The 26,575-nt window shown below is 42.6% G+C and overlaps 1 protein-coding gene across 1 annotated transcript; it reads right to left on the bottom strand.

Annotated features, from left to right (window-relative positions):
- Nucleotides 1-5,605: 5,605 nt before the first annotated feature.
- LOC119319261 (defensin-like protein CAL1) lies at nucleotides 5,606-24,778 on the bottom strand. Its single transcript, XM_037593752.1, has 2 exons — nucleotides 24,697-24,778; nucleotides 5,606-6,050 (listed from the first exon to the last, which is right to left on the bottom strand). Exons 1-2 carry the CDS (start codon nucleotides 24,740-24,742, stop codon nucleotides 5,866-5,868), a joined length of 231 nt encoding a protein of 76 aa, XP_037449649.1. The 5' UTR covers nucleotides 24,743-24,778; the 3' UTR covers nucleotides 5,606-5,865.
- Between the last annotated feature and the right edge of the window lie 1,797 nt (nucleotides 24,779-26,575).

Here is a 26,575-nt window from a genome sequence, read left to right as displayed (position 1 = left end):
CGGCTGTCGAGTGGATCCTTATCCTGACAACGGTCATGTCTGTAGGGGCATTTATGACATTCTATGTCGGGTTGGCCCCTGGCTATAAATAGCCCCCCTCCCAACCATTTGTTGGTTGACAGCTTCAAGAGAGAGATTGACAATTTTCATTTGAGATCGATCCATCCTTCGACTACTTTTAGAAAACCCAAGTGCCAGAGCCAAAGTGCTTGAGCATCACTAAAGAGATTGTCATGTGTGATCTGACGCAATGTTACCTTTGAAGACTGTCTCTAGACGGCTAGGCGTCAAGTTCTGAGCACCCAAGAGTAAATTATGGCGTGCCGATGAACAAGTCTATGAAAGTTTTGGAAATCTACCTTGAAGACTTACCACGAGTGATTGGACGAGGACTATAGTGACCTTAGCTCAAGAGAAATACGGTGAAAACTAAGTCTCTTCTGAGTTGAATCTCAAGCCACCTCAATTAGACGTACAATTGATATAATAACTGGAAGTGTTCTACCAAATCACCGTGTCATCTCCAAGCAATCCTGATTTCAAATTCCACAACCCTTTATTTTCAGTACATCAGCATTTGAAGAATGTGTGTTCTGCATTCTAAAAAATTTGATCGCAAGATTTTTATCATGAGGCCTTTCATTTCTTCAGTTCATTTTGTTTATGCCTGAATGTAGACTGCATGCTATTTATCTGCATCTATCTCATATGCCCTGTTTACTTCTCTGTGATGATTTAGTTTCTCTTCTCTTTCTATTTCATTACTCTGATTTTCGTCAAATCCATCAGAGTTTTGATGACTATCTAAAATCTCCGATAGATAACCTGCACTTTCAAATGTGCATAGAAAAAATGTTGATAATTTATTAGAAAATATTAATCTTGTATTTAAAAAATATTAATCAAGCATTTAAAAAAGTTTAAAAGTATATATAGGAAAAATATTGACCATGATTTCAAAAATGTTATTTTTGTATTCGAAAAATGTTAATCAAGCATTTGAAAAATATTAAAAATGTATATATAAAAATGTTTACCCTGTAGTAAAAATGTTGAATCAATATAGCAAAAATGTTGAACATATATTAGAAAAATATTGTTGACATATACAAAAATAAACAAAAAGAAACAAAGAAGACCAAAAAAATGAAAATGAAAAAATAAATAAAGAAACCATAGACAAAATAAAATTAAGAAAAAAAGAAACAAATACAAAAAGAATGAAAAAAACTGGAGAAGAAAAATAAAGAAAAAAGAAAAGAAAAGAAACCCGGTTTGACTCACTTCAAGTTGGTCGCACCCATTTAATTATCACAAAGAGTAGGCTGACGCGGTCTAGCTATCCTTCTGAAGACCATGGATCGATCCCTCATGCTCCTCTTTTCTTCCTTCTCTTTTTATTTAGCTGTGGATGAAATGGGCCTGTTATCCATGTGCCAGAGCCATGAGTTAGTTGCAAGATCTTATGGGTTTCACCTCTAGCCTGCCCCAACTTGCTTGGGACTAAAGGCTTTGTTGTTGTTTGTTTGTTGTTTGGGTGAAATGGGCCGGCCCAATTACTGTAGATGCTTCAGCTAGACATTCTCCCGTGTAGCTGAATGCGAGACATAGCTCCCGCGTCTCAAACCTACGAAATCAATAATTAAGGATACCCCTTACAAAGGTCATTTTTAACTTCCCAGGTTGCGATAAGTGGTGTCTATATGTACGCCATTTGTCGCAACCTTGGAGTTTTTCTTTTTTTTTGATAGATTTATTTATTTATAACATTTTATCTATTAAACCGCGCGTTCAAACAGCAAACCATTTTCATCGTTGGACTTCTTGCATCGAGATCTTCGAAACTAGATCCAATGTTAATAGGTTTCGATGAACTTTTTTCCAGGAAAAAGGAAGAAAATAAAACTTGAGTCCGAAGTAAGATTTTTCTTACTTTTTTTCCTTTTCAGAAAGGCTCAGCTGTGCCTTTCACGAAAGCAAATTTATGCCTTCTTGTGCCTCTTTCGGAAGAAAAAAAATATGCATTTTGCCTCTCACGGAAGCAAATCTATGCCTCCACGAAAAGAAAATTTGTGCCTCTCATGGAAGAAAAATAAACACGTTTTTTTCATTTACTAGAAGCACAGTCGTGCCTCTCACGCAAGCAAAACTGTGCCTACATGAGAAGCAAATATGTGCTTCTCGCGGAAGAAAAAAAGTAGTTTTTTTTTTCTTTTTTCTGAAAGGTACAGTTGTGCCTCTCGCGAATCAAACCCGTACGTCCATGAGAAGCAAATATGTGTCTCTTGCATAAGAAAAAAAGTAGGTTTTTTTCTTTTTTCTGAAAGGTACAGTTGTGCCTCTCGCGAATCAAACCCGTGCGTCCATGAGAAGCAAAAACGTGTTTTATTTCCTTTTTCAAAAGGCACAACTATGCCTCCCGCGAAGCAAACTTATGTGTCCACGAGAAGCAAATATGTGCCTCTCGCGAAAGAAAAAAACTTGTTTTTGCCTTTTCCGAGAGGCACAAGGAAGCAAACCCGTGCCTCCACGAGCAGCAAATCTTTCTTTCACAGAAGGAAATAAACGTGTTTTTTCCTTTTCAGGAGGCACAGCGCCTCTCGTGGAAGCAAAGTTGTGCCTCCACGAGAAGCAAGTCTATGTATCTTGTGGAAGAAAAAAAAAATTCGCACAATATTTTTTTATTTTATTAGTCCAAAACCTAGGAAGACAAGGCAAAAAACAAAAAGTAAGAAAAAACAAAAAAACATCTAAAATCCAAAAACGTGTACAGGAAAATTAAAAAAAATAAGATCTCAAAGAAGCACCCAAACCACATCACATGGTGGTGGCTGAGTGACCCTTGATGGGCTTCCACAAAGGATGCCCCTTAATTAGTTGCTCTCTTTATGACGCAAAAGGCGTAGTAAGTGCGGACATTGCTAAACGAGGTATAGCAGGCGTAGGTCGCTCACGGCAAGCTGCAGCGTAGTGTTGCCTAAGTGGGAGCCCATAGTGGGCTGGCCCAGGTAGTCGTGGTTGATTTCATTCGTTTTCCTGTTAAGTAGTTTGTTCTGTTCGTTATTCTTACAAAAAAAAAAAATACTTTACTTCAACTTCTAACAACATTCACCGTGATTTAAAAATATTTTATTTAAATTTAAAATTACCCATAATATTTTGAAAATTCTCATGCCTTCAAAAATATATGAAGATTATATTTTCCAAAAATGTTCATGAAATGTAAAACAATTGTTTGTGTAGTTTGTAAAAAAGTATGTTTATCAAAATATTGACACGTAAAAAACTGTGTTTATGAAAATGTTCATGAAAGTAAAACTTTGTTTGTATAGTTTCAGAAAAAGATTCATATCATACAAAAAGGATGTTTATGCTCTTTAAAAGAAATGTGGCAACCCATAATTTTTTTTGCACGTTTTAGACAAATGTTGATGATATTTTTGGAAAAGGTATAATCCTGTGGTTAGGAATGTTCACTGCATACTCACAAAATTCAGTGTGTATTTTGCAGATGTTCAACATGTATTTAGATAAATGTTTAACGTGGATATGAAAAATGCTCAATCTATATACTTAAAATTTTCAACATATATTTCAACAAAGAAATTAATAAAAAACGAAAGGGAAAATCTGAAAGAAAAAATAAAAGAAAAACCAAAACGAAACCACTAGAGAAAAACAAAGAATAAAAACACTACACATAAGGTTCTAAAAGCGATCAGCACCTGTTTCTAGGAACTTCCAAAGACTGCTTCTTGGATCGGCCCACTTCAATGCTCCTAGTTGGTGAGGCTACGATACGTTCGGGAATGAGCGATTTATAGCTTTTGCGAAGTATAGCAGCGTTCGTGTAGCTATGGTATTTCTATGAGCAAAGAGTGGCACGGGACCTGCTGTGTTTTAGGCTCTAGTCGAAGCAGGGACAAGCGCTGGTTTTTTTGCATAGGATTATCCTATCTTTACAATCCTGTAATGTTGATGTTTACATGGTTTGTAACTGAATCTTTATTTTATTATTGAGACACATATTATCATGGAAAAAAAGCAGAAGGTGTCAAATGGCAATTTCCATTTGACATTTATTGTGTCAAATTGCTAGGTAATCACATTGACAAGCCACTGAGCGATATGAGTTTGGCTGACATTTTAGTTAGCTACTGGAATCTCGGTTTTGAGAATGTCCACCTTTTGTCGGTTTTGAGAAGCCGGTCTTGTTTTATGTTCTTTAGTTTCTAATTTTTTTCATAAAATTGAAAGTTCTTTGAAATTTGAAAATTAAATTTCAACAAAATGTTTTGAAATTTCAAATTTCCAAAATTTTCGCATTTAAAATATTTGTACATTTTAATAAATTTTTACGTTTGAAATTGTTCAAAGTTTTCCAAATTTTTTGGCGTTTGCTCAAAAACTGTTCTCAAATATTTATTTTTTGTAAAAAACACATTTTGCAAAAATCTTCACTTTCAAAAATAGTTTTCCATGTTTTTTAGTCGAATAAAAAACAGACCAAAACAGACAAGGCCTAAAAACCGCTCGCTCTAGTGCCTCGCCATTGGGTCGGCCTAGTCGAGGGGCGCCCTGTGCGAAAAATGGGCAAATAGGTGTTATCGTAACAAATTGTAGGAGCTCCTTGTTGCTCTGCATCTAAATAGGAATTGTGGATCACACGACCAATTGATAGAACATGAAAGTGGTCCACTAAAAGAAAAAAAGAAAGAACATGGAAGTAGGTGCATACAACACACGAAGCACGTGGAACTTATGAGGGCATAGAGGGTTTGTTCTTTTGTCAAATGGCTCTGCCTGCCCTCGCGATCTCTGTTAGGTCATGTACAATGCAACGTACTTAGGGAGGTGCTTGTAAAACGAACGGGTCTTGTTTGAAGTATCGTTTGCTTACTTGCATAGCATTATCACTTGCTTGGGCAGCTATGCCAGAAAAAAAAAGCAACGATGCGTAAGAAAAGGCGGTTTATTTCTACAAGTATTTTCGGATAAAATGGGATGTATCTAGATGTATTTTAGTTTTAGATACATTTCTTTTATTCATTTTGATGACAAGTATTTTCGGACGGAGGGAGTACCTCTCTAAACATCTTCCGTTATACACGGTCAGAGTGTGATTGGATGGACGTGTGTTCATCCTATGTTGCCCTCTGGGAGCCCATTTGAAGGAGCATCGAGGGCGCTTTGCCCAAATGTTTCCATACGGTTGGACTCTTGGAGGCTTGTGCAGTCCAGATTGTTCTTCCAGGGAAATGGTTGTCTACGCATGTGTTATTTTTTAATGTCCCAGCTTTATATGATTTGAAAGTAGAAAATACGATTTGTAGAGCAGGTTCAATAAAATCTGAATACACATAAGACATTCTTTTCGTGATAAAAGAAAGTTTGTACTCATAGTCTATGAGTTCTTAGTTTATTTTCTTTGGCAAACAACTTGCCTTTTTTAGTTGGTCATGTGTTCAAATGAAATGTTCACGCAGCTTCGAAAAACATCTCGTCAGATAAAAATGCACTAGTCACAAGAACAGCAGTTCTCTTTGTAGATGCTGATTTAATAACACACAAAACAACCGATCACACTGACAGAGACAGAGGGGAATGCATTGCACACGTCCGTCCGTGCTGAAACAACGATTACATTACCACACAAAGCAGACACAAACACGACGTGCGGCGAACCAAACTACCGAGACCCCGGTTGATTTCCTACTTTATTACGGCACACAGACACACGAACAGCTACTACTGACGAACCGGAACGCACTGACGAACAGATCTAGCAGACGGCACGGACGATCTAGTGGCTGGGTAGCTACCATGGGACGAGGCGGCGGTGGCCGGCCGGGTCGAGCAGGCGGGCTAGCAGGCCCTCTTGCAGAAGCACTTGCGCGCGAAGTTGTGCGTGTGGCACTCGCCGTCGGGGAAGTTCTCGGTGCGGCACACGCCGGCGCAGTTGCTGCTGCTGAGACACGCGCCCTTGAACTTGTGGCTCTGCGACAGGCAGTCCCGCGCCTCCGCCACCTTGGTCCTCGTCGCCCCGATCTCTGCATGCACACCAACGAGACCACGGTAAGCAACTAAGCAACTGCTGCTCACCCATACTGCACATGCATGCAGTATGGAGCAGGGCAGGCAACTACTGCCCAATCCACGTTGCCACCCCCCAGGTCCAATAACTTCATTCGATTCCGAAAGGAGCGTAGTAGGACTGAGGGAGTGGTCATTTCACGGGCCGGATTTCCTTATCGATGAATGGCCCGTCGTTGGACACTAGCGAGCGGGTGTCATCGTGGTCACATGCTGCTCGTCAGGCAAGCCGACGGCCTACAGCTTAGAGAGCTGGATACCATCCAAACTGGTGGGTGGCTGTGGAGCGGCCATCAAGGCTGTACGCAAACCGAGCCTACTGTACGCCTAGTCACTCCTTCCGATGAGAAGCAGATTCATACGTACGTACACAGCACAGGTCAGAGGCAGATACATGGGGCGCGTGAATCCGCGTATGATATGATTCGGGACCGGCTAGAGATCAATCAACTGAAAATGAAATTTGGGTCAGTCGACTGACCCAAGTTTGTTTCAGTCGATTTGCTTCAAGTGGGAATAGAGGGACACAGCGATGTATGGGTTGATTGCATGATCTATAGTGCTGCTCACGTGGGTTCACTTCCATGCGATGCATGCATAATCTCATGAGCAACATTTAGTTCATTAAGCACCGGCCATTAGCATTTAATTAATCAAAGAAAAACCAGCCGTCACAGCCATTATCCGAACGGGAACACAATGTGTTGTATGCAATCATTAGTGACTATATGTGCAATGAAAAAGAAAAACCTTTAAAACTTGCACTGAATTTGCACTTTCTGAAATATGCAAAGAATAATATAATAGTGCATCCGTCGCATTCCACTATAATTTATACGTAGTGTAAATGAAATAATGTATTTCCTTTAAGAAAAAGAAAATTAAAAACAACTTGCACACAATTTTGCACCAAAATTACACTTTATCATAAAATGCAAAAATAATCATATAATCATGAAATTTTGGCCCATATTATATAGTATTTTTTGTATATAATTACACTCAGTCAAACACCTAAAAAAACAACCAATAAAGAAGAAAAAAAGATAAACGCATAGAAACAGAAAACAGAAATAATAAAGCAAAAATGAGTATATTATAGTGAGATTTCTGCAAAAGAAGTGTTTTCTAAAAAGTAATAGATTAGTGACATTGGTATTACCCTTACAAAAGAAAAGAAATGCAAACTAAAAAAATAAGAAAATGAAATGAAAAATAAAATAAAATTAAAAATAAATAATGATTTCTATGTAAAAATGAATTCATGGCATTGGTATTACCCTTACAGAAAAATAAAACAAAATCAAATAATGAAGTTTTCTAAGAAAGAATGAAGCCCTTTTAAGAAGAAAGAAAATGAAAAAGAAAAATCTTTAAAAACTTGCACACAATTTGCACTGAAATTGCACTTTTTGAAATATGCAAACAATAAGCATATAATAGTGCATTTTTTAAATTCTATTGTAATATACACATAGTGTAACTGAAATAATTTATTTTACTTCAAGAAGAAAGAAAAAAAACTTGCACACAACTATGCACCGAAATTGCACTTTATCGTAATATGCGAAAATAATTATATAATCATGAAATTTTGGCACATATTATATAGTATTTGTTTATATATAATTACACTCAACAAAAAACCACAAAAAACAAAAAATAACCAATAATGGAAAGAAAAAAGGAAAAATAAAAATGCATAGAAACATAAAATAGTATAAAAAAGCAAAAATACCCACAAAAGAAAGAATTAAATTTCTTCGGGAAGAATAAATTAGTTTCATTGTTATTACCATTTATGCTTTTTAAAAATAGGCAATAATAAGCGCTGACAAAATTTGCACGAAATATACATAAAAATTACACTTTTTTAAAATATGCAAGAGTAAGCACATAAAACTGGAACTTTTGCAAAAAAAATCTAAGAACAAATGAATAGTGGAAGTGGTATTAACCTTAAAGTGGGATGAAAATGAAGTAAAGACTAAAACAAAATCAAAATAACGATTTTCCTAAAAAAGAATAAATTAGTGGCGTTAGTATTTCCTTTAAGAAGAGAGAAAATAAAAAAAAACTTGCGCACAACTTTGCACCGAAATCTCACTCTATCATAAAATGAAAATAATAATCATATAATCCTGAAATTTTGGCACATATTATATAGTATTTGTATGTAGATAATTACACTCATCCATAAATGCACAAAACAAAAAATAACAAATAAAGAAAAAAGGGAAAAAGAAAAGCGCGACTCGGAAAAGCAAAAGTGAGCCCAAGAAGCAATTCGATTGACCCAAAATTGGGGTCAATCAATTCCCCACAGCCTAACTCACCACCAAAATGACACAGAAAAAAACAGCACACATCTTAAAGCAGAATCAGATGGCCACAAAACTGATTGACCCAAAAAGAATTTTTCAGCTGACTGATATATAGCTAAATTGATATGATTCAGCCCGTCAGCTACGGTTACCAGAAGTAACCAAATGATCTTGGATTTAGCTACAAATCTGACCTAGGATTTTCAGTACATGGTGATTTTTTTAAAATAATACGCTGAACTCTTTTAAAATATACGTTGAAGGTTTTTTAAATATGAAAATTGTTTTTGGAAGCAAGATGAGCTACACGATGAACATATTTTAATATACTGGAATATTTTTAAAGTACACTATATACATTTTAATACATACATGGTTAACATTTTTAATACACATTGGAATTGCTTTAAATACATGAGAGCATGTTTCAGATATGCATTTTTTTTCTTAAATAGATGATGCACTTGTTTCTAATAGATGATGAACAAAAAATTAGAACCAGGAATAAAGAGAAAAAAGAAAGGAAAGAGAAAAAAATAACAAATAAACAAGAACAAATTCTAAAAAGGAGAAAAAATAATGAATAAACAAGAAAAATATTAAAATGGACGACAAGCCGATTCCCAAATAAAACCGCATGAAAAGAACCAATGCGAAAAGGCTTTAAGCAAGTACCATCCCCTCCCTCGGTTACTGGGCTGACCCAAATCAGGAGCTCTCCAAGAGAGCACTTGCTATAGCTCACCGCAAGTGAGATATAAAGTGAGGAGGGTACGGAAGTTATTGGGCCGGCCAGTACTGTGTTATAGGCTCTATTTGTAGCACAAGGCACCAAAAAAGGAGGAGCTCCCTGTCGTTCTACAGTGTGCGCTAAAAAAAATTTATGGGTCATCAAACAATCTAAATGTGTACCTTGATGGTTGCACAACATTGGTTGTCAAAAAAAAAAAACAATCTAAATGTACTAGTACAATGCCCGTGCATTGCTACGGGGTATGAATTTTTATTTTTGCGGTTGCATATATAAATATAATGCATGTCAAATTTTACATCTATAGAAATATTAGCGTGTCACAATTGAAAAGTAATTGTAATCAACTTATTTTTTGTTGTAAGTTGATAAAAAATAATAGAAAGTTATGTACATAGAGGGCAATGATCTAACTAAATATCAGTCACAAACTTGGATATCCTTGATGTATTTAAGATATTTTCATACAATGTGAAAAATGTTGTCTTTAGGTTCATTTGCATGGTACAATGTGATTCGAATCCCATTTTCATAAATTGTAGGTACATATAGACCATTTAGACGGTATTTTCTCTAAAGATGATTTGTTAGGCTATGACCTACGTTTATGTCACCGCATAGCATATGCTCCTTTCTTCTTTTCTTGGAGAATAAAAAAGCAGCCACTCCTCTCATTCACTCACTGCACAACCGTCTCCCGCTCTTCATGCACAGCCAGCCAGCCACTATGTGTCGACACATGTCATCTCCCCACCATGCGTCGCCGCCACCATCTCTCTCCTCCGCACCTTCCCTCCATGTCATGGCAAATCACACCCCTCATCTCCCCACTACCTCCCCTCCACGGTGTGCCTTACCCCTCCCCTCCACACCATGGCAAATCACACGCCTCCTCTCTCCACTACCTCCCCTCCCCTCGTGGTGTCGCTCGTCCCTCCTCAACTCGCCACGGCGTGGCCCGCCTCCTCTCCCCGGCAACCTCTTGCGTCCACGTCTCGACACAGTGCCAGCGCACCCATGGGTTAGGCATCCTGGGCAGCCAGATCCGGACGGGGCGTGAAGAAGGGCTCACAGCTCTCTATTAGTTCCAGCCACAACTGACCTGTTCGTATGTGGGTTGGATGACCTCGAGAATAGTTGTGTGGCGTGGCGAGGAGGTGGGAAAATGCATCATCGTTGGGCTTGATCTTCTACCGCAGCCGAGTCATGTCAAGCACAACCATCAATCTCCATGACAAGGCCATCCCAGGTTGATTCTCGATGCCAAGGAGTGCACACTGTCGCGCTGAGGGCGATCACCAGGGGGACTCGTCCTGCTACTCACCGTAGCACTTTCCTTCTCCGAGTGCGACAGCCACCGAAGGACTAACACCACTGACTCTTAAATTTGACCTGCCCATCCCACCCACCCTACTCGTTTGTTGTTGCTGCTGGCACAGTTGTCCTTCCTCAAGTTTGGCTTTCCGCCCACAACACGCGCCACCTTCTCGTTTACTTCACTGGGTCATGTACGAGATAAATCGGAAAAGAGCTAAGTCACACACTCCTTATATTGACATGGATGATGGAGTTCACACCTCAGGGTCAACGTCCCAAGAGGAAACTGGGGCACAATGAAACCTAGAATATTAATTAACTAAAACTCATTAATGGGGTAACTGCAAATTCCTGAAGGGGCCCCGAGACAAACATGTCCATGATAGTGCCAGCTTCTTTCAGCATCCAAAATCATACTAATTCGCTAGGATCTAACAAGAGTTGCAATGAAGTTCGATGTAAAGCTATGGGCATAGTTTAGGGACGCAGCTTCCCTCCCCCTCCTTCTGTTCCGCAGTCCACATCACTCCCTCGCACCCCCGCTTATTCTCTTCTCCGAGCCACCGCTGCCATCCGCATAGCCTTGGTTCTACTTTCCTTCAAGATTTCATGTGAAAGTATGATAACACACGCTGCAGATAAAATTCTCAATAAGTCTCATGTCTATTTATATCAAGAGTAAGACATTGTATTTTCCATTCGGTAACAAAAAATAGCACATGGAGTCAGAACAGACAGCCCCCAAAATGGAAGTCTATCAGAATTTAGTGAAGAAATCCAAATCACCACCAGGATTCCACAACCAACGGATTAAAATTTCTACATAGTACCAGTCATAAAACGCCTGTGCGTTGCTACGGGCCGGCAAATGAATTTACTAAAAAAGACCTCTCCCGCTTTATTATATATAAAGCAATGACAAACATACACGCAATCATATACAACACGTCACCACCACACACAACACATACGCAAGGTAAAAAAATAAGGATGGCAAGGAACAACACCACCTCCCAATCGACCACTAAGCACACTACAGATGGACCAATTGCTTGGAGTCGACGGAGACCTCCACCATGAGCTAGGCAACATGAAGAGGTGAAACCACACACTGTCGAAGCATGTACTTCAAAGTGGTGCCTAGAAGACGGATATTCCACTGGAGTGCCGCCACCGCCCGATCCCGGGGATCAAGTTTTCACCCGGAACAACCTAAAAGACAGGGTGCCACCATGAAGGAACCTCTAAGGAGGTAACTACACCCACAGTCATGGAAACCGTCGGTCTGCCAAAAATTGATCAAGTTAGCCCCTGACACTCACATATCTTTGTTGAACCAGACACCAAAACATCAGCAGCACCAAGGCCATGGTATGCAAGAGACCAATGACCATGCCACTCGCATGGCCATGGCATCCAGCCCGCACCAGAGACTCGAGACTCGTGCTCCTTCCACAAACAATGTGTCCCTTGCCGCCACGGCTGCGGCCCTGCATCTAGGCAACTCCAATATCATCCAATGGCCCGGAAAAAAACTGCAGACATCAAGATTGTATCGTGATTAAAGCAGTTATATGCCCGTGGATATGTTTTACTGTCTTCCATTAATTGTATTTTTGCCCAGACTGGGACTAAAATGGGTAGAGCAAATCAGATGGCGGTGATGGTGCTCATCAAACTGAGGCTAAGACCTGCTGACCAAAGGTTTAATACATTCATGGACGAACAGAACAAAGAGGATCGGGAACCAGGTGGCTTATAAGTGGATTGCAAATTAAAAAGCCCTTACTATATATCCATATGAATCCATTTTTAGATGACAAACATCGAAATAAGGCAAAAAATAATAATCAATAATCAATGACTCAAGGCTGGGGAATAGCATGAGTCACACCTTGCACTAAGCCATGCATGCATCATACCATAAATCTGCACCATAGGGGAAAATCCTGTGAACAGAATGTACAGGTCAGCAAAATATAAAACATTATGCATCATATCATAAATCTGCACCATAGAAGAAGCTGGACTAAAAATGCCACGAACAAAGTGGTCGATGCTTGATAGGATAGACATCTGACCATGTAATGAACTCAAGTAAAAAGAAGATTATTATCTCTATCAGCAAGAAGCAAAAAACTAAAAGAAGATAATTATCTCATTTAAGTCCTTACTATATTGATTACAGAAGCAAACAAAAGGCCTATCCACGTCGATTAAAATTCACAACACAACACATATTTCTAAATTTGAAGCAGATCCTTGATTTAGTTTTCTTAACATGAATGACTATTGACAATGTCATCATGTGAAAATGTGAAACACTTAAGCTATAATATTATAGACGTCTCAACCAACACATGGCTTAGTCTCACCTCCAAGCCTACCTTCGAGGGCCTTTAACAAAACGAGATAGGAGCTACAATCGCGCTCTCAGCCTGATGGCCCCGCTCGACGGCACTGGCACGGAACCCATGAAAGCCATGTTGTGGACTCTAAGATGGAGTCGATCTATAAGTGTTGATGGAGAAGGAGACGACCGGCAGCCATGCTGGAGCATGAGACGGTCATCGTGCACTTCTTATTATCTTCTATGATGGTGATATCAATCGTTGTCCAGATGTTAGTTTCTAGATCAAAAATAAGAAGAATACAAAAGAACTCATTGAAGAAAAGAACAAAAATGAACAGAAGTGTTTACTGCTATCTCTCAAAGTTACACAAGTAAAACTTAGAATACCAGAAAATTAGTTGCAAACTGCAAATAAAAAATGACAGCCAGAACTTCAGCTGCAGCATCCTAACAATGAAAAATTTATCTGATGCATCATCCTAGTTAGCAAAGACGAAATTAGGAGCACACATGTGGCATAACTTTGTAATAATCTTTGCTTGGAAATAACACAAACAACTCAACTATAGTAAATAGAAGCAATTGTTAACTAATATAAAGGATGACAAGAACCTTCTTTAGGTGTTCAGCTTGCAATAGGTGGACCGATTCATCATCAGCATCTGGGGTGTGCCATGGGATACGCAAGCTGCAGCTGCTTGTCGGCGATATCATCGTTGAAGAGAACTATCTAGTCCTCACCATTGGAGCAACCATGAAACGCCCACCAACTCGATCATCAGCATTATCTTATAGTCATCATTGCGCTACTTCCACCTCTTGGGGATAAATGTTCACTGGAATGGTGTAGTTGATGGACTGGGCACCGAGTGATATATATGATATGGAAACTTAGGTGTTAGCAACCAGGGGCACCTGAAACGACAAGGATAGCCACATCAGGGTTTGACAATAATCTACATAGCCCTGCTATCATCAAGCACAACAAAATAAACCTTGAAATTGCAGAAAAAACTACTATCATCAAGCACAAGAAAATAAAACTCGAAGCTGCATAAATATCAAGTACCATCATTTGGAACAGCGAACAGAAAAAATTTATCTATTCAATTCATCAAGCAAGCGCACAAGGAAAATAGTACTCACATCCAGAGTTAGGTACCTCAACAACGTCAAGCTACCCACAATAAAGAGCCTAAGCTCAACCGTCCCTGTCATTAAAGAAAAGAGTGGATCAGAAAATTGCATCCTCGAATCATGTCCCATGAAAGTAAATCCATCCCCCAAGATTAATTCCCCATTCTGGAGTTCATACAAAAAATCGTAGGGGCGTACATCAAACTGTATACTATCCAAACTAGGGAATGAATGGGAAGTTGGGAACACATATGGCATCAAATTGAGAGGGAAGCTCACCTAAGGGAACCCATAGATAACTTTGTTTTGGTGCTTTACATAGAACCACAATTTGAGCAGAAACCCGACTTAGGTAATACACTGTCCATATACGGGCAAGGTAATGATGATGGCAGCTACGGTCGCAGACACACAGGAAATATAAGTATGTTGATGAAACGACAGAACTGAATTTAGCTAGTCATAGACACACAGTGACCCCGATTATTTCAAACCCAATGGAGTACAATTGCGCCGTAAACTCTGAAATGTCTGCCTTCTTGTTCTTCCCAAACTTCTTCACCTGTAGATTAGAAAAAAAAGGTAGTCTGAAGGCAGTAACTCCTTGTTCTAGATTCACATTCCAATTGCATAGTACCACGTCACACAAAGTAGTCCCACGATTTATAGACCATGAGTTAGAAACAATCATGCTGCTTGAACTAATTAACACAGTATGAAACACTTCTCGTGCAACTAACAATAACCGATGGGATTTTGATGTGGGGAAGACATGTACCTCCTGTCGGCGTGGGGAAAATAAGAACAGTACGTGAACATGCATGCTTGACAAGGTGAGGCTATATAGGCATTCCGGTGTTCCCTCTTTATACATTGTGGACGTAGAAGAGAGGTAGTTCCTGAACCACATCATCTGAAAGGCACAACATCACATATAGCCACACTCTTGGGTGACGTGCCATAACAGTCAAACCAGTTCATTTAAAGATTACAAATTTAGATTTCTTGAGACTCCGGTTACTCACAAAATGTGAACTGGTTAAATATTTTCACAACAAACATAACATCTATAGTTTAGCAACCAAAAATAATATACAGTTCACCCAAGGAAAAATATGTTTCAATTTGGCACAGAAAGCAAACCGTCGGTTCTTTTGCAAGTCTATGTCTGCATAGAATTTCGCTTCTGAACCCTTAGTTTCCTGGCTTCTAACTCCATGCAGGAGGAAGCTGTCTTGTGCCTAAATAGTATCTCACTGATGGACTCTCTTTGAATGCATCATAAGGAGAACAAAGATAAACTTCTACTAATGTAGTTTGAGAGGATGAGTTTGACAATGGGCAAGACAGAGTAATCTAGGGTGACTATCCCTGCCATAAATTGCTTAGTACACCACACTATACCCTTGTCACCTAAAGTTTGACACCCGAGAATCCCCACCAACTCATCAAAATCCCACATCACTTCCCGCACTATGTTGTTTCATAAAAAAAAATCCTAGAACACGAATGTTGAAACTACCATAAAGATCGGATCCGATAAAATCGAGAATATGATCCTTTACCCTGGTGGTAGGTTGTCGATGTTGTTGGAATTTAGTCTATTTGGGCAGCACAATAACTATTTTAGAAATTCCTAATAAATCCTAGAGGCCCATTTAGCCCATTTGTGCAAGGCAAGGGATACTACTAATGTTTAGTCCCACATTGCTAGTTTAGAGGGAGTTGTACTTCTTTATAAGGGAGGCTCCTTCCCCACTTGTATGAGCATGAGAACAAGAGGGACATCCACGCGCGCTCCTCCTCTGCCGCCCGCCTTGCCACGCCACGCCACGCCACGCCACGCCACGCCATGCCTCGTCACGACGCGCCGCGGGTTGCGGGAACGAGCCGATGTCTAAATTTTTGCCACGCACTACGGGTGTACGAAAGGTCACACGGAAGCTGAAAAGTTTTTGCGATAGTGGAGTTTGAATGCGAACGGTGCAGCCCTTCAGCTGCTGGCTGTTCGCTTCGTCTTCGACTCTTCGTTTCACCTTCCGTCGCTGCCCTCTCGCCTCCTTCTCTTGCGCCTATAAAAGGAAGGTCGCTCCTCTCAGAGAGACGCACCAGAATCTCTTCCTCCTCTCGCCACAAGTTCCTGAGCACTGCGTTGCTGTTACGTTCTTCCTCATCCCGGCTTGCGGCGTGCACCGCACGTCGGGACAGTAGGCCTCCGAGACCGCACCTTTTGAGTCCTGTACGGGAGAAGGGTGATAAGGTTTTTGGGGAGCGCTCAGTGTGACTACTAGCTGCTTCATCACGGACGATCCGGTCGCCGACGACTACTTCCCCGACGATGACTTCTTCCCCGACGTCCACGACCTCCTCGACGACATGGCAGGCGAGGACACCGACCCCAAGTCCAGCGCTTCCACTGCTGCTGTGCCGTACGTGTTCTTCCCCTTTCTGTTACAAGTCCTGCTACCGTTCTTGGCTCTAGTTTCTGCCCTACGTATGTTAGGTTCTATGTCGTATAAGCAACTTCATCTAGTGTCTGTTCTAGATGTGTTTAGCTCAGGTTCATATATGAACATGTTGTTTACCTTCTCTTTGTCAAATCACATGGCTTATTTTATCACTGCTATACTAGCCATGTTTTATCTAGTATTTCTGTTAATAAAATCATTCAATAAATTGCTCATCTTTCCAACAATCCAAAAACCTTATTATAGGCAATTTACCTCGAATGGTTTTGCTGCTTCCATGAGACCTCCTATGTTTGAGGGTATCCACTATAAGAGGTGGCGCGTGAGAGCAGTCTTATGGTTTCAAACCATGAGTTGCTATGACGCCACTCTTGGCAAACCTGAAGGAGAGCAAGATGCCCAACATGCACAAGCTTTTCAGAAAATGGATACCTTGTTTAAGGCTGCTCTCTTGAGTGTTCTTGGTGAGAACATAGTTGATGCTTATGCGTCAATTGACAATGGAAAAGATATGTGGGACACACTCGAGGCCAAGTTTGGGGTCTCGGATGCCGGCACTGAGATGTACATCATTGAGCAATTCTATGATTACAGGATGACTGAAGAGCGCTCCGTGGTTGAGTAGGCTCATGAGATACAGTCATTTGCTAGAGAACTTGAGCACTTCAATTGTATCCTACCGGACAAGTTTGTTGCCGGGGGTATCATCACTAAGCTTCCTCCTTCGTGGAGGAACTTTGCTACCTTACTGAAGCATAATAGACAGGAGTTTTCCGTCCTGGATCTCATTGGTACTCTTGATGTGGAAGAAAAGGCGAGAGCAAAGGACACACGTGCTTGAGGTATTGAGGGAGGATCTAGTGCCAATCTGGTACAGAAGAAAAACTTCCAGTCCCACAAGTTCAAGAACAAGGGCAAGCTTGATGGTAAAGCAAAGTTTGATGGGAAGAACAAGGCTGTACAACACACGAACTTCAAGAAGAAGAGTGACAAGAAGAAAGGTGCTTGTCATGTGTGTGGAGATCCTGATCATTGGGCTCCTAGTTGTCCCAATCGCTATGACAAGCATCATCCTGGGAAAGGCGGCAAGACCGCTAATGTTCTCATCGGAGACATTGACATGAAGGATGCTAGGTATGGTATATTTCCCACTATTCTTTCAGTATGTCATTCTCCTGATTGGTTGATTGACACGGGTGCTAATGTGCATGTATGCGGTGATATTTCCATGTTCTCGTCTTATCAGACCGTAGGGAATTCAACCGTGCTGATGGGCAACGGTTCAAGTGCTTCTGTTCGTGGTGTTGGCACGGTCGATCTGAAGTTTACTTTGGGGAAGATCGTGCGGCTGAAGAACGTGCATTATGTCCCCTCCGTCAATAAAAATCTTGTTAGCGGATCTCTTCTGTGTAGAGATGGCTACAAGCTTGTCTTTGAGTCAAATAAATTTGTAATATCCAAGTATGGAACCTTTATCGGTAAAGGCTATGAGTCAGGAGGCCTGTTTCGTTTATCTTTGTCAGACGTTTGCAATAAAGTTGTTAATCATATTTGCAACAATAGTGAATCAAATGTGTGGCATTCACGTCTTTGTCATGTTAACTTTGGTTGCATGTCGCGACTAGCGAAGTTGAACTTAATCCCTAGTTTCACCACTGTCAAGGGATCTAAGTGTCAAGTGTGTGTGCAAGCTAAGCAACCTCGTAAGTCTCACGTGACTGCGGAGACGAGAAATCTTGCACCACTAGAACTTATACATTCAGATCTATGTGAAATGAATGGTGTTTTGACAAAAGGTGGAAAGAAATATTTCATGACGTTAATTGACGACTCCACTAGATACTGCCGTGTGTATCTTCTGAAATCTAAGGATGAGGCTTTGAACCTTTTCAAGATCTATAAAGCTGGAGTGGAAAACCAACTTGATCGAAAAATCAAGAGGCTTAGGTCCGACCGTGGTGGAGAGTATTTTTCCAATGAATTTGATGCTTTTCGTGCGGAACATGGTATAATCCATGAGAGGACGCCTCCCTACTCACCTCAGTCAAATGGGGTGGCCGAAAGAAAGAACTGTATGCTAACTGATTTGGTTAACGCCATGTTAGACACATCGGGTCTCTCCAAGGCATGGTGGGGGGAGGCGATATTGATAGCATGTCATGTCCTAAATCGAGTCCCCACAAAGAACAAAGAGATAACTCCATTCGAGGAATGGCAGAAGAAAAGATTAAAACTCTCTTATCTGCGAACATGGGGTTGTTTGGCGAAAGTCAATATTCCAATTCCAAAGAAGCGGAAGCTTGGACCAAAGACTATGGATTGTGTTTTCCTGGGATATGCTTTTCATAGCATTGGCTATAGATTCTTGGTTGTAAAATCTGAGGTACCTGACATGCATGTCGGTACAATCATGGAGTCGAATGATGCGACTTTCTTTGAATATATCTTTCCCATGAAGGATATGGCTACCTCATCTAATCAGGAGATGCCTAGTTCATCGAATCAGGAACCAGTTACAATTACCAAACCTGCCATTTCGATGGAATACTTTGAAAGTCCTGTGGAGGAGAACAATGAAGTTCCTATTAGGAGCAAGAGACAGAGGACTGCAAAGTCCTTTGGTGATGATTTTCTTGTGTATCTCATAGATGACACTCCCAGTTCTATTTCAGAGGCCTATGCATCTGAAGATGCTGACTACTGGAAGGAAGCAGTTCATAGCGAGATGGATTCCATCTTGGCGAATGAAACTTGGGAGATAACTGATCGTCCTTATGGGTGAAAACCTATAAGATGCAAATGGGTATTCAAGAAGAAGCTTAGGCCTTATGGTACTATCGAAAAGTACAAGGCTCAGCTCGTGGCTAAGGGTTATACCCAAAAGGAAGGTGAAGACTTCTTTGATACTTACTCACCTGTGGCTCGACTGACCACTATTCGAGTTCTACTTTCTCCAGCTGCCTCACATGGTCTTCTCGTTCATCAAATGGATGTTAAGACTGCTTTCCTAAATGAAGAGTTGGATGAGGAAATTTATATGGAACAACCAGATGGGTTTGTAATAGATGGTCAGGAAGGGAAAGTGTGCAAGTTGCTGAAGTCTTTGTATGGACTCAAACAAGCACCCAAACAGTGGCATGAGAAGTTCGAAAGAACTTTAACAGCTGCAGGCTTTGTTGTGAAGGAAGCTGACAAATGTGTGTACTATCTCCATGGTGGGGGCGAGGGAGTTATGCTTTGCTTGTATGTTGATGACATACTGATTTTCGGAACAAATCTGAATGTTATTAAGGAGGTCAAGGATTTCCTATCTCACTGTTTTGAGATGAAGGATTTAGGAGTGGCTGATGTCATTCTGAACATCAAGTTGTTGAGAGACGATGATGGTGGGATTACATTGCTTCAATCCCACTATGTGAAAAAGATCTTGAGTCGCTTTGGCTATAGTCACCGCAAGCCATCTCCAACACCATATGATGCTAGTGTGTTGCTTCGAAAAAATCGAAGAATTGCTAGAGACCAATTGAAATATTCTCAGACCATTGGCTCGCTTATGTACTTAGCCAGTGCTACAAGACCTGACATCTCTTTTGCTGTTAGCAAGCTGAGCCGGTTTGTCTCAAAACCAAGAGATGTGCATTGGAAAGCTCTAGAGAGAGTTTTGCGTTATTTGAAAGGCACTGCAAATTATGGAATTCCCAAAGGTGCTTGAAGGGTATAGTGACTCAAAATGAATCTCAGATGCTGATGAGATAAAGGCCACGAGCGGATATGTATTCACTCATGGAGGTGGCACTGTTTCTTGGAAGTCTTGCAAGCAGACCATCTTAACGAGGTCAACAATGGAAGCAGAACTCACAACACTAGATACAGCTACGGTCGAAGCAGATTGGCTTCGTCGGCTCTTGAATGACTTGCGGATAGTTGAGAAACCTGTACCGAGTATCCTTATGAACTGTGACAATCAAACTGTGATCACTAAAGTGAGCAGCTCAAAGGATAACATGAAGTCATCAAGACACGTTCAGAGAAGGTTAAAGTCTGTCAGAAAATTGAAAAACTCCGGAGTTATTGCATTGGATTATATCCAAACGTCTAAAAATATGGCAGATCCTTTTACTAAGGGTCTATCACGTAATGTGATAGATAATGCATCGAGGGAGATGGGTATGAGACCCACAATATGAGTTGTTCACAGTGGTAACCTATTTTTTGTGATCGGAAATCCCGTGAATTAGATGTGGAAGACAAGCTATTGATCAACTGGGAGGAGAGTATCCTTACTGTTAAAAATACCACTCCATGAAGATGCAATACTCTCCTAATCTGCATGGCAGGTTGATGTATATCTTAATGTGTTCTAAGTGGCTCTTTGAAGCAAAGATGTTGTCCTGCAGAACATCTTTTGAAGAACGCACCTATATGAGTCTGATTGTCAAACGTCGCAATCTATGAGAGTAGGGTTCTCTCTAGTAAACTCATGAAAGGTCACGGAGTATGACGCATAAGCTCCATCCGTGGGGAAGACCCACGGTAGCCACGTATCGGTCAAGGCTTTATGTGAAGCTAGATTCGCAGAAAACTTGCAGTTCAAGGCCCAGTCCACTGTTCAAGTTGCGTACTAGTGTAGCATAGAGTTCTAGGTGGAAGTTCAACTTAACAGTCTCCACTGCAGTTCCGGTATATAAAACAGTGTTTTGGAACCAAAGGAAAATTTCTGTGTGCCTCTGGGATCTGGTGGGGGATTGCTGGAATTTAGTCTATTTGGGCAGCCCAATAACTATTTCAGAAATTTCTAATAAATCCTAGAGGCCCACTTAGCCCATTTGTGCAAGGCAAGGGATACTACTAATGTTTAGTCCCACATTGCTAGTTTAGAGGGAGTTGGACTTCTTTATAAGGGAGGCTCCTTCCCCACTTGTATGAGCATGAGAACAAGAGGGACATCCACGCGCGCTCCTCCTCCGCCGCCCGCCACGCCACGCCACGCCACGCCACGCCTCGACGCGACGCGACGCGGGTTGCGGGAATGAGCCGAGCCGATGTCTAAATTTTTGCCACGCACTACGGGTGTACAAAAGGTCACACAGAAGCTGAAAAGTTTTTGCGATAGTGGAGTTTGAATGCGAACGGTGTTGTTCGCTTCGTCTTCGACTCTTCGTTTCACCTTCTGTCGCTGCCCTCTCGCCTCCTTCTCTTGCGCCTATAAAAGGGAGGTCGCTCCTCTCAGAGAGACGCACCAGAATCTCTTCCTCCTCTCGCCACAAGTTCCTGAGCACTACGCTGCTGTTACGTTCTTCCTCATCCCGGCTTGCGGCGTGCACCGCATGTCGGGACAGTAGGCCTCCGAGACCGCACCTTTTGAGTCCTGTACGGGAGAAGGGTGATAAGGTTTCTGGGGAGCGCTCAACGCGACTACTGGCTGCTTCATCACGGACGATCCGGTCGCCGACGACTTCTTCCCCGACGTCCACGACCTCCTCGACGACATGGCAGACGAGGACACCGACCCCAAGTCCAGCGCTTCCGCTGCTGCTGTGCCGTACGTGTTCTTCCCCTTTCTGTTACAAGTCCTGCTACCGTTCTTGGCTCTAGTTTCTGCCCTACGTATGTTAGGTTCTATGTCGTATAAGCAACTTCATCTAGTGTCTGTTCTAGATGTGTTTAGCTCAGGTTCATATATGAACATGTTGTTTACCTTCTCTTTGTCAAATCACATGGCTTATTTTATCACTGCTATACTAGCCATGTTTTATGTACTATTTCTGTTAATAAAATCATTCGATAAATTGGTCATCTTTCCAACAGATGTAGCTGATGAGCATCTTGAGCTTTTGTGTGGATGTCTCTGCGCAGGCTGCGATCCAGCTCAAGGAGAGCTCCGGAGATGTTCCGATGGCATGCCGAACGTCCCCTCCACCTCCTCAATCATCGCCGCCACCTTCGTTTGAAGCAATGGAACCACACCTGCAGTACATGTGAAGAAGAGTGGTGTCAACCTTGACGTCTTGTCTAGCCAATACCCTTGCATCAACGCCTATTCGAGGAAGCAAGCGACAAGGGCGGCGGATGATCCCGAATCTGGCATGCCGCACCTCGGGGATCGCCGGGCGCGGCGGGCTGTGCCTCCTCGCGAGCGCCTGGCGGATGTGCTTGGCGGGCGAGGGCGGCAGGAAGGGCAGGGGCAGGAGGCGCCTGGCCGTGGTGGCGGGCGTCGGGGACCTAGGGCCCGCCGGGGCGGGGGACTTGGAGGAGGCCCTGGGGGAGGCCGCCGAGGAGGAGGAGAAGAGGTGGTGCGCCGGGCTGGGGCTGGGCATGGAGAAGGGGAAGAAGGGGGACGACGTCCAGTGCTTCTTGGAGGCCGACATGGCGGGCGCTGCGGGAGAGGGTGGAGGCGGCGTGGCCGGCGCGGGCGGCTGCGGGGAGGTGCCGTCGACGTCGCGGGTGCGCGGCTTGGCGTGGCAGCCCCCCATGGGTCGGGGCGAGCGGCGGGTGGGATCTGGATCTGGATCACGGAGGATGATGCAAAGTTTGGGGAGGAACGGAGGCGCGGCGGTGGCGGGATTCGGACAGCGGAGACGATACGGGGGACGGCGGCGCAGGCACGGTGGCGGCGGGCGGCGCACGGCGGGGCGGAGCAGGAGGTGGCGGCGAGATGGATGTCGAGGTGGGGTCGAGGAGGCAAGGTCGTGCGGGACTGCGGGGTGGCTGGGCTAATTTTTTTCTTTCGTTCAAAAAAAAGATATACAAAAAAACCCAGCGATTTGACGGAGGTGGGAGGGTAGACGAAATAAAACCAGCGAAAAATAACCGACGGACTATTCACCAACTGCTCTATTAAAAGTAGAGATACCACTAAAAAAAGGTAGAACATAAAATTAGGCAGATTCGACATATGGGGCAGGTGAAACTGATGAGGGCCCATAAGGTTTGTCCCAGTTGTGAGCAGATCGCGCTGCCTGCCTTGTGGTGTGTGTTATCCCGTGTGCAACACAAAGTGTTTAGAGAGGTGCTTGTAAAAATGAACCGAATTACCGGTACTTACTTATGTAGCATAAATGCTTATTTAGTCACCTAAAAAGAGTATCTGTGTTTAGGAAACAATGTTTTTTAAGCAACTTTCGAAACATCTTACATTGTCTATGCTTACAGTGTGTGATTGAATGGATTTATATCCATCCTCCTGTTGCTCCCGGACCCCGCGCCAAGTCACTGGCACATCCTTATTACTAGGAGTATCCGAACCGCTTTACCAAAGTGTATGTGTATCTATACGGTTAGACTCTAGAGGCTTCTGAAGAATTGTTCTTCCAAGGAAATGGTGGTCTATGCATATTTCTCTCGACGTTTGTATTTAATATTTTTTTATAAAAAGTAGAAAAATAAAAATTTCACATAAGACAATTTTTTGACTAAAAGAAATTTTGTACTCATGTTAATACTCTATTTGTTATTTCCTTTCGCAAAAAGGAAAATTTTGTTTCCTTTTTAGAAGGTAATGCTCAACTTATAGTTGTTCATGTATACAAATGAAATGCTTATGCAGCTTCGGAAAACGTCTTGGCGCATAAAAATGCAGTAGTCACAATAATAACATTTCTCTCCGAACACACGATCACACTTGCAAAGAGAGAGAGGGGGAGAGAGGGATGCACTGCACATGTTCACCCATGCCGAAACAACGACCATATTTAGTACATCACCACGCGCAAATCAGGCACAAACACGACGTACAGCGTAGTAAACTACCGAGACCCTGATTGATTTTCTAGTTTATTAGTTCTACTAAGCGGGACACACCGAGGAACAACATAGAACTTGTTACGGACGGATGATCTAGTAGTCTCGTTAAGAAGAACGACTGACGAAACATGGACGCACCGACCAACGGAACAGATAGTATAAGCTCACGGCACGGATGATCTAGCATCAGAGGTCTCGGCGCTGGCCGGCAGGGCGGGGCCAGCAGGCGGTCTAGCAGGGCCTCTTGCAGAAGCACTTGCGCGCGAAGTGCGGCGTGTGGCACTCGCCGTCTGGGAAGTTCTCCGTGTGGCAGACGGCGGCGCAGTTGCTGCTGCTGAGGCACGCGCCCTTGAAGTTGTGGCTCTGCGACAGGCAGTCCCGCGCCTCCGCCACCTTGGTCGTCGTCGCCCCCATCTCTGCATGCACATCAACGAGATCATGGTAAGCGTCATCCAGGAAATAGATCACACGGCTCGCTTAGAAGAGTGAGGTTCGGCGTGAGCGACGTACCTGTGGCGACGAGGAGGAAGAGCAGGAGGAGGGCGGACGCGGTCATGCGACGAGAGAGCGCCACCGATCTGCTGATCTTGCTCACCTGAGACGTACTGGACTGAGGAGCTACCCTGCTGCTGCTGCTACGCGTTCGGGGGGCTGTGTTAGCTAGTAGCAAAGCGAATGGAGTGGAGAGACTGGACACGAGTGAGAAGAGTGGGGTTTATATAGGCAGACGACAGATAAGTGTGGGTGTTTAAGTCGTGGGGGTTAACAAAGCGTGCTGCCGATAATCCCACATCCACAGAAAACATCAATCTGTAGAACCTCGCGTGATGCCTTCTGGATTCAATTGCTGCCCACCCGCACCCCAGGTCCACTAAATTCATTCCATGCCCAAACTGATGAAGTTGGGGACCTAGTGGTCATTCACTACCGGAATAACCTTATATGCCTACGGCCATATCTATGCCGACGGCTGCCGTAGGCATAGATGGAACTATGCCGACGGCCTGGCGAATACCGTCGGCATAGAAAAGCCGTCGGCATAGCTTCATCTATGCCTACGGCAGCCGTAGGCATAGTAAGGCCGTCGGCATACATCGATCTATGCCTATGGCAGCCGTAGGCATAATTAGGTCGTCGGCATAGAGGTGGCCCTGGTGGCTCGGGGACAGACGGCGGGCTAACGCCGTCAAATCTATGCCGACGGCCCTGACGGCGGCTGTCGGCATAAATATTATCTGGTTTTTTTCTTAGGAGCTGCCATGTGGCAGAGCTATGCCGACGGCAAAGCCGTAGGCATAGTTATTCATCTATGCCTACGGCAAGGCCGTAGGCATAGCCCCGCCATGTCGCGCCTCCTGGTAGCCCCGAGAACTATACCTACGGCATGGCCGTAGGCATAGATATCATCTGTTTTTTATTTTAAATTATTTTTATTTTTTAAAAGTTAAAATTTGAATAATTTAAATCTTACTTATCTAAACTTAAACATACACAAATTATACATCGACTTGGGGTAGAATTTTCCATAGATTATGAATATCCAGTTTGTTTTTATTTTTGAGTATGTTAGAAATGTGACCTCGTGTATTTTTGCATATATGTCCTTATACTTTGTTAAAAGCATAAGTAATTGATACTTGGATCGATTTTGACAAATTTTATATGGTTTTTTTTATCAGAATCTTAAAAGGATTATGTTGCTATACTATGTTTCAAATTTGAACTAACTTAAATCATGTTTGCTTCAAATTTACATAAAACACCATTTTGTTTTGATTTTTTTGTATATTTTGAGAAAAAAAATCCTTTGGGGGTAGCAATGCCACCAGAGCATCGCGCCGGGTCCTCATACATGTCTTAAGGTGTGGTGGCACGTATAAAGAGGCAATACGCGGCTCCGGTGTGAGGTCCTCCCCCTCACGGACGGCAATGAAATCGAAGTAATCCCTCTGCGGTTTTGGCGTTGCATGAAATAGTTCTGAACACTCGGAGTGTGACCAATTCATGAAATTTTTACACAGTGCAGACACATGTGATATAATAGGTGTGGCAATTTCTGATATTTTTTAAAGATGCAAGAGTATGTGAAACCCCCCCCCCCCCACTACGGATTGTTCTTCGCGTGTCTACGAGTGTGGCCAGGGGCCTTCGGGGGCTAGCCATGCCACCAAATCTTGCGTTGGCTCCTCTTACATGTCTGGAAGTGTGCTGTCAGGTGCAAACACCCATCATGCGGCTCCGTAGTGTGGCCCCCTTCACGGAAGGCGCTGCTGCCAGCACTTGGACGGGGGAAACAGTCGCGCCGGGTCGACACGAGGGGGATCCGATGGTGGGTTGGGCCCAGACCTTGTTCTGAAATGTTCCTATGGGCTGACCTATCTGAAGGAAA

This window comes from Triticum dicoccoides, chromosome 1B, assembly GCF_002162155.2.
Source record: "Triticum dicoccoides isolate Atlit2015 ecotype Zavitan chromosome 1B, WEW_v2.0, whole genome shotgun sequence".
NCBI lineage: Eukaryota > Viridiplantae > Streptophyta > Magnoliopsida > Poales > Poaceae > Triticum > Triticum dicoccoides.
The sequence above is the reverse complement of the archived record's forward strand: the minus strand, read 5'-3'. Positions and strand labels throughout refer to the sequence as shown.

Coding starts and splice junctions, on each gene's coding strand:
- LOC119319261 (XM_037593752.1), bottom strand. CDS start 24,742: ATGACCGCGTCCGCCCTCCTCCTGCTCTTCCTCCTCGTCGCCACAG. Junction 6,051..24,696: donor CTTCCTCCTCGTCGCCACAG/GTACGTCGCTCA, acceptor GTGTGCATGCAG/AGATCGGGGCGACGAGGACC.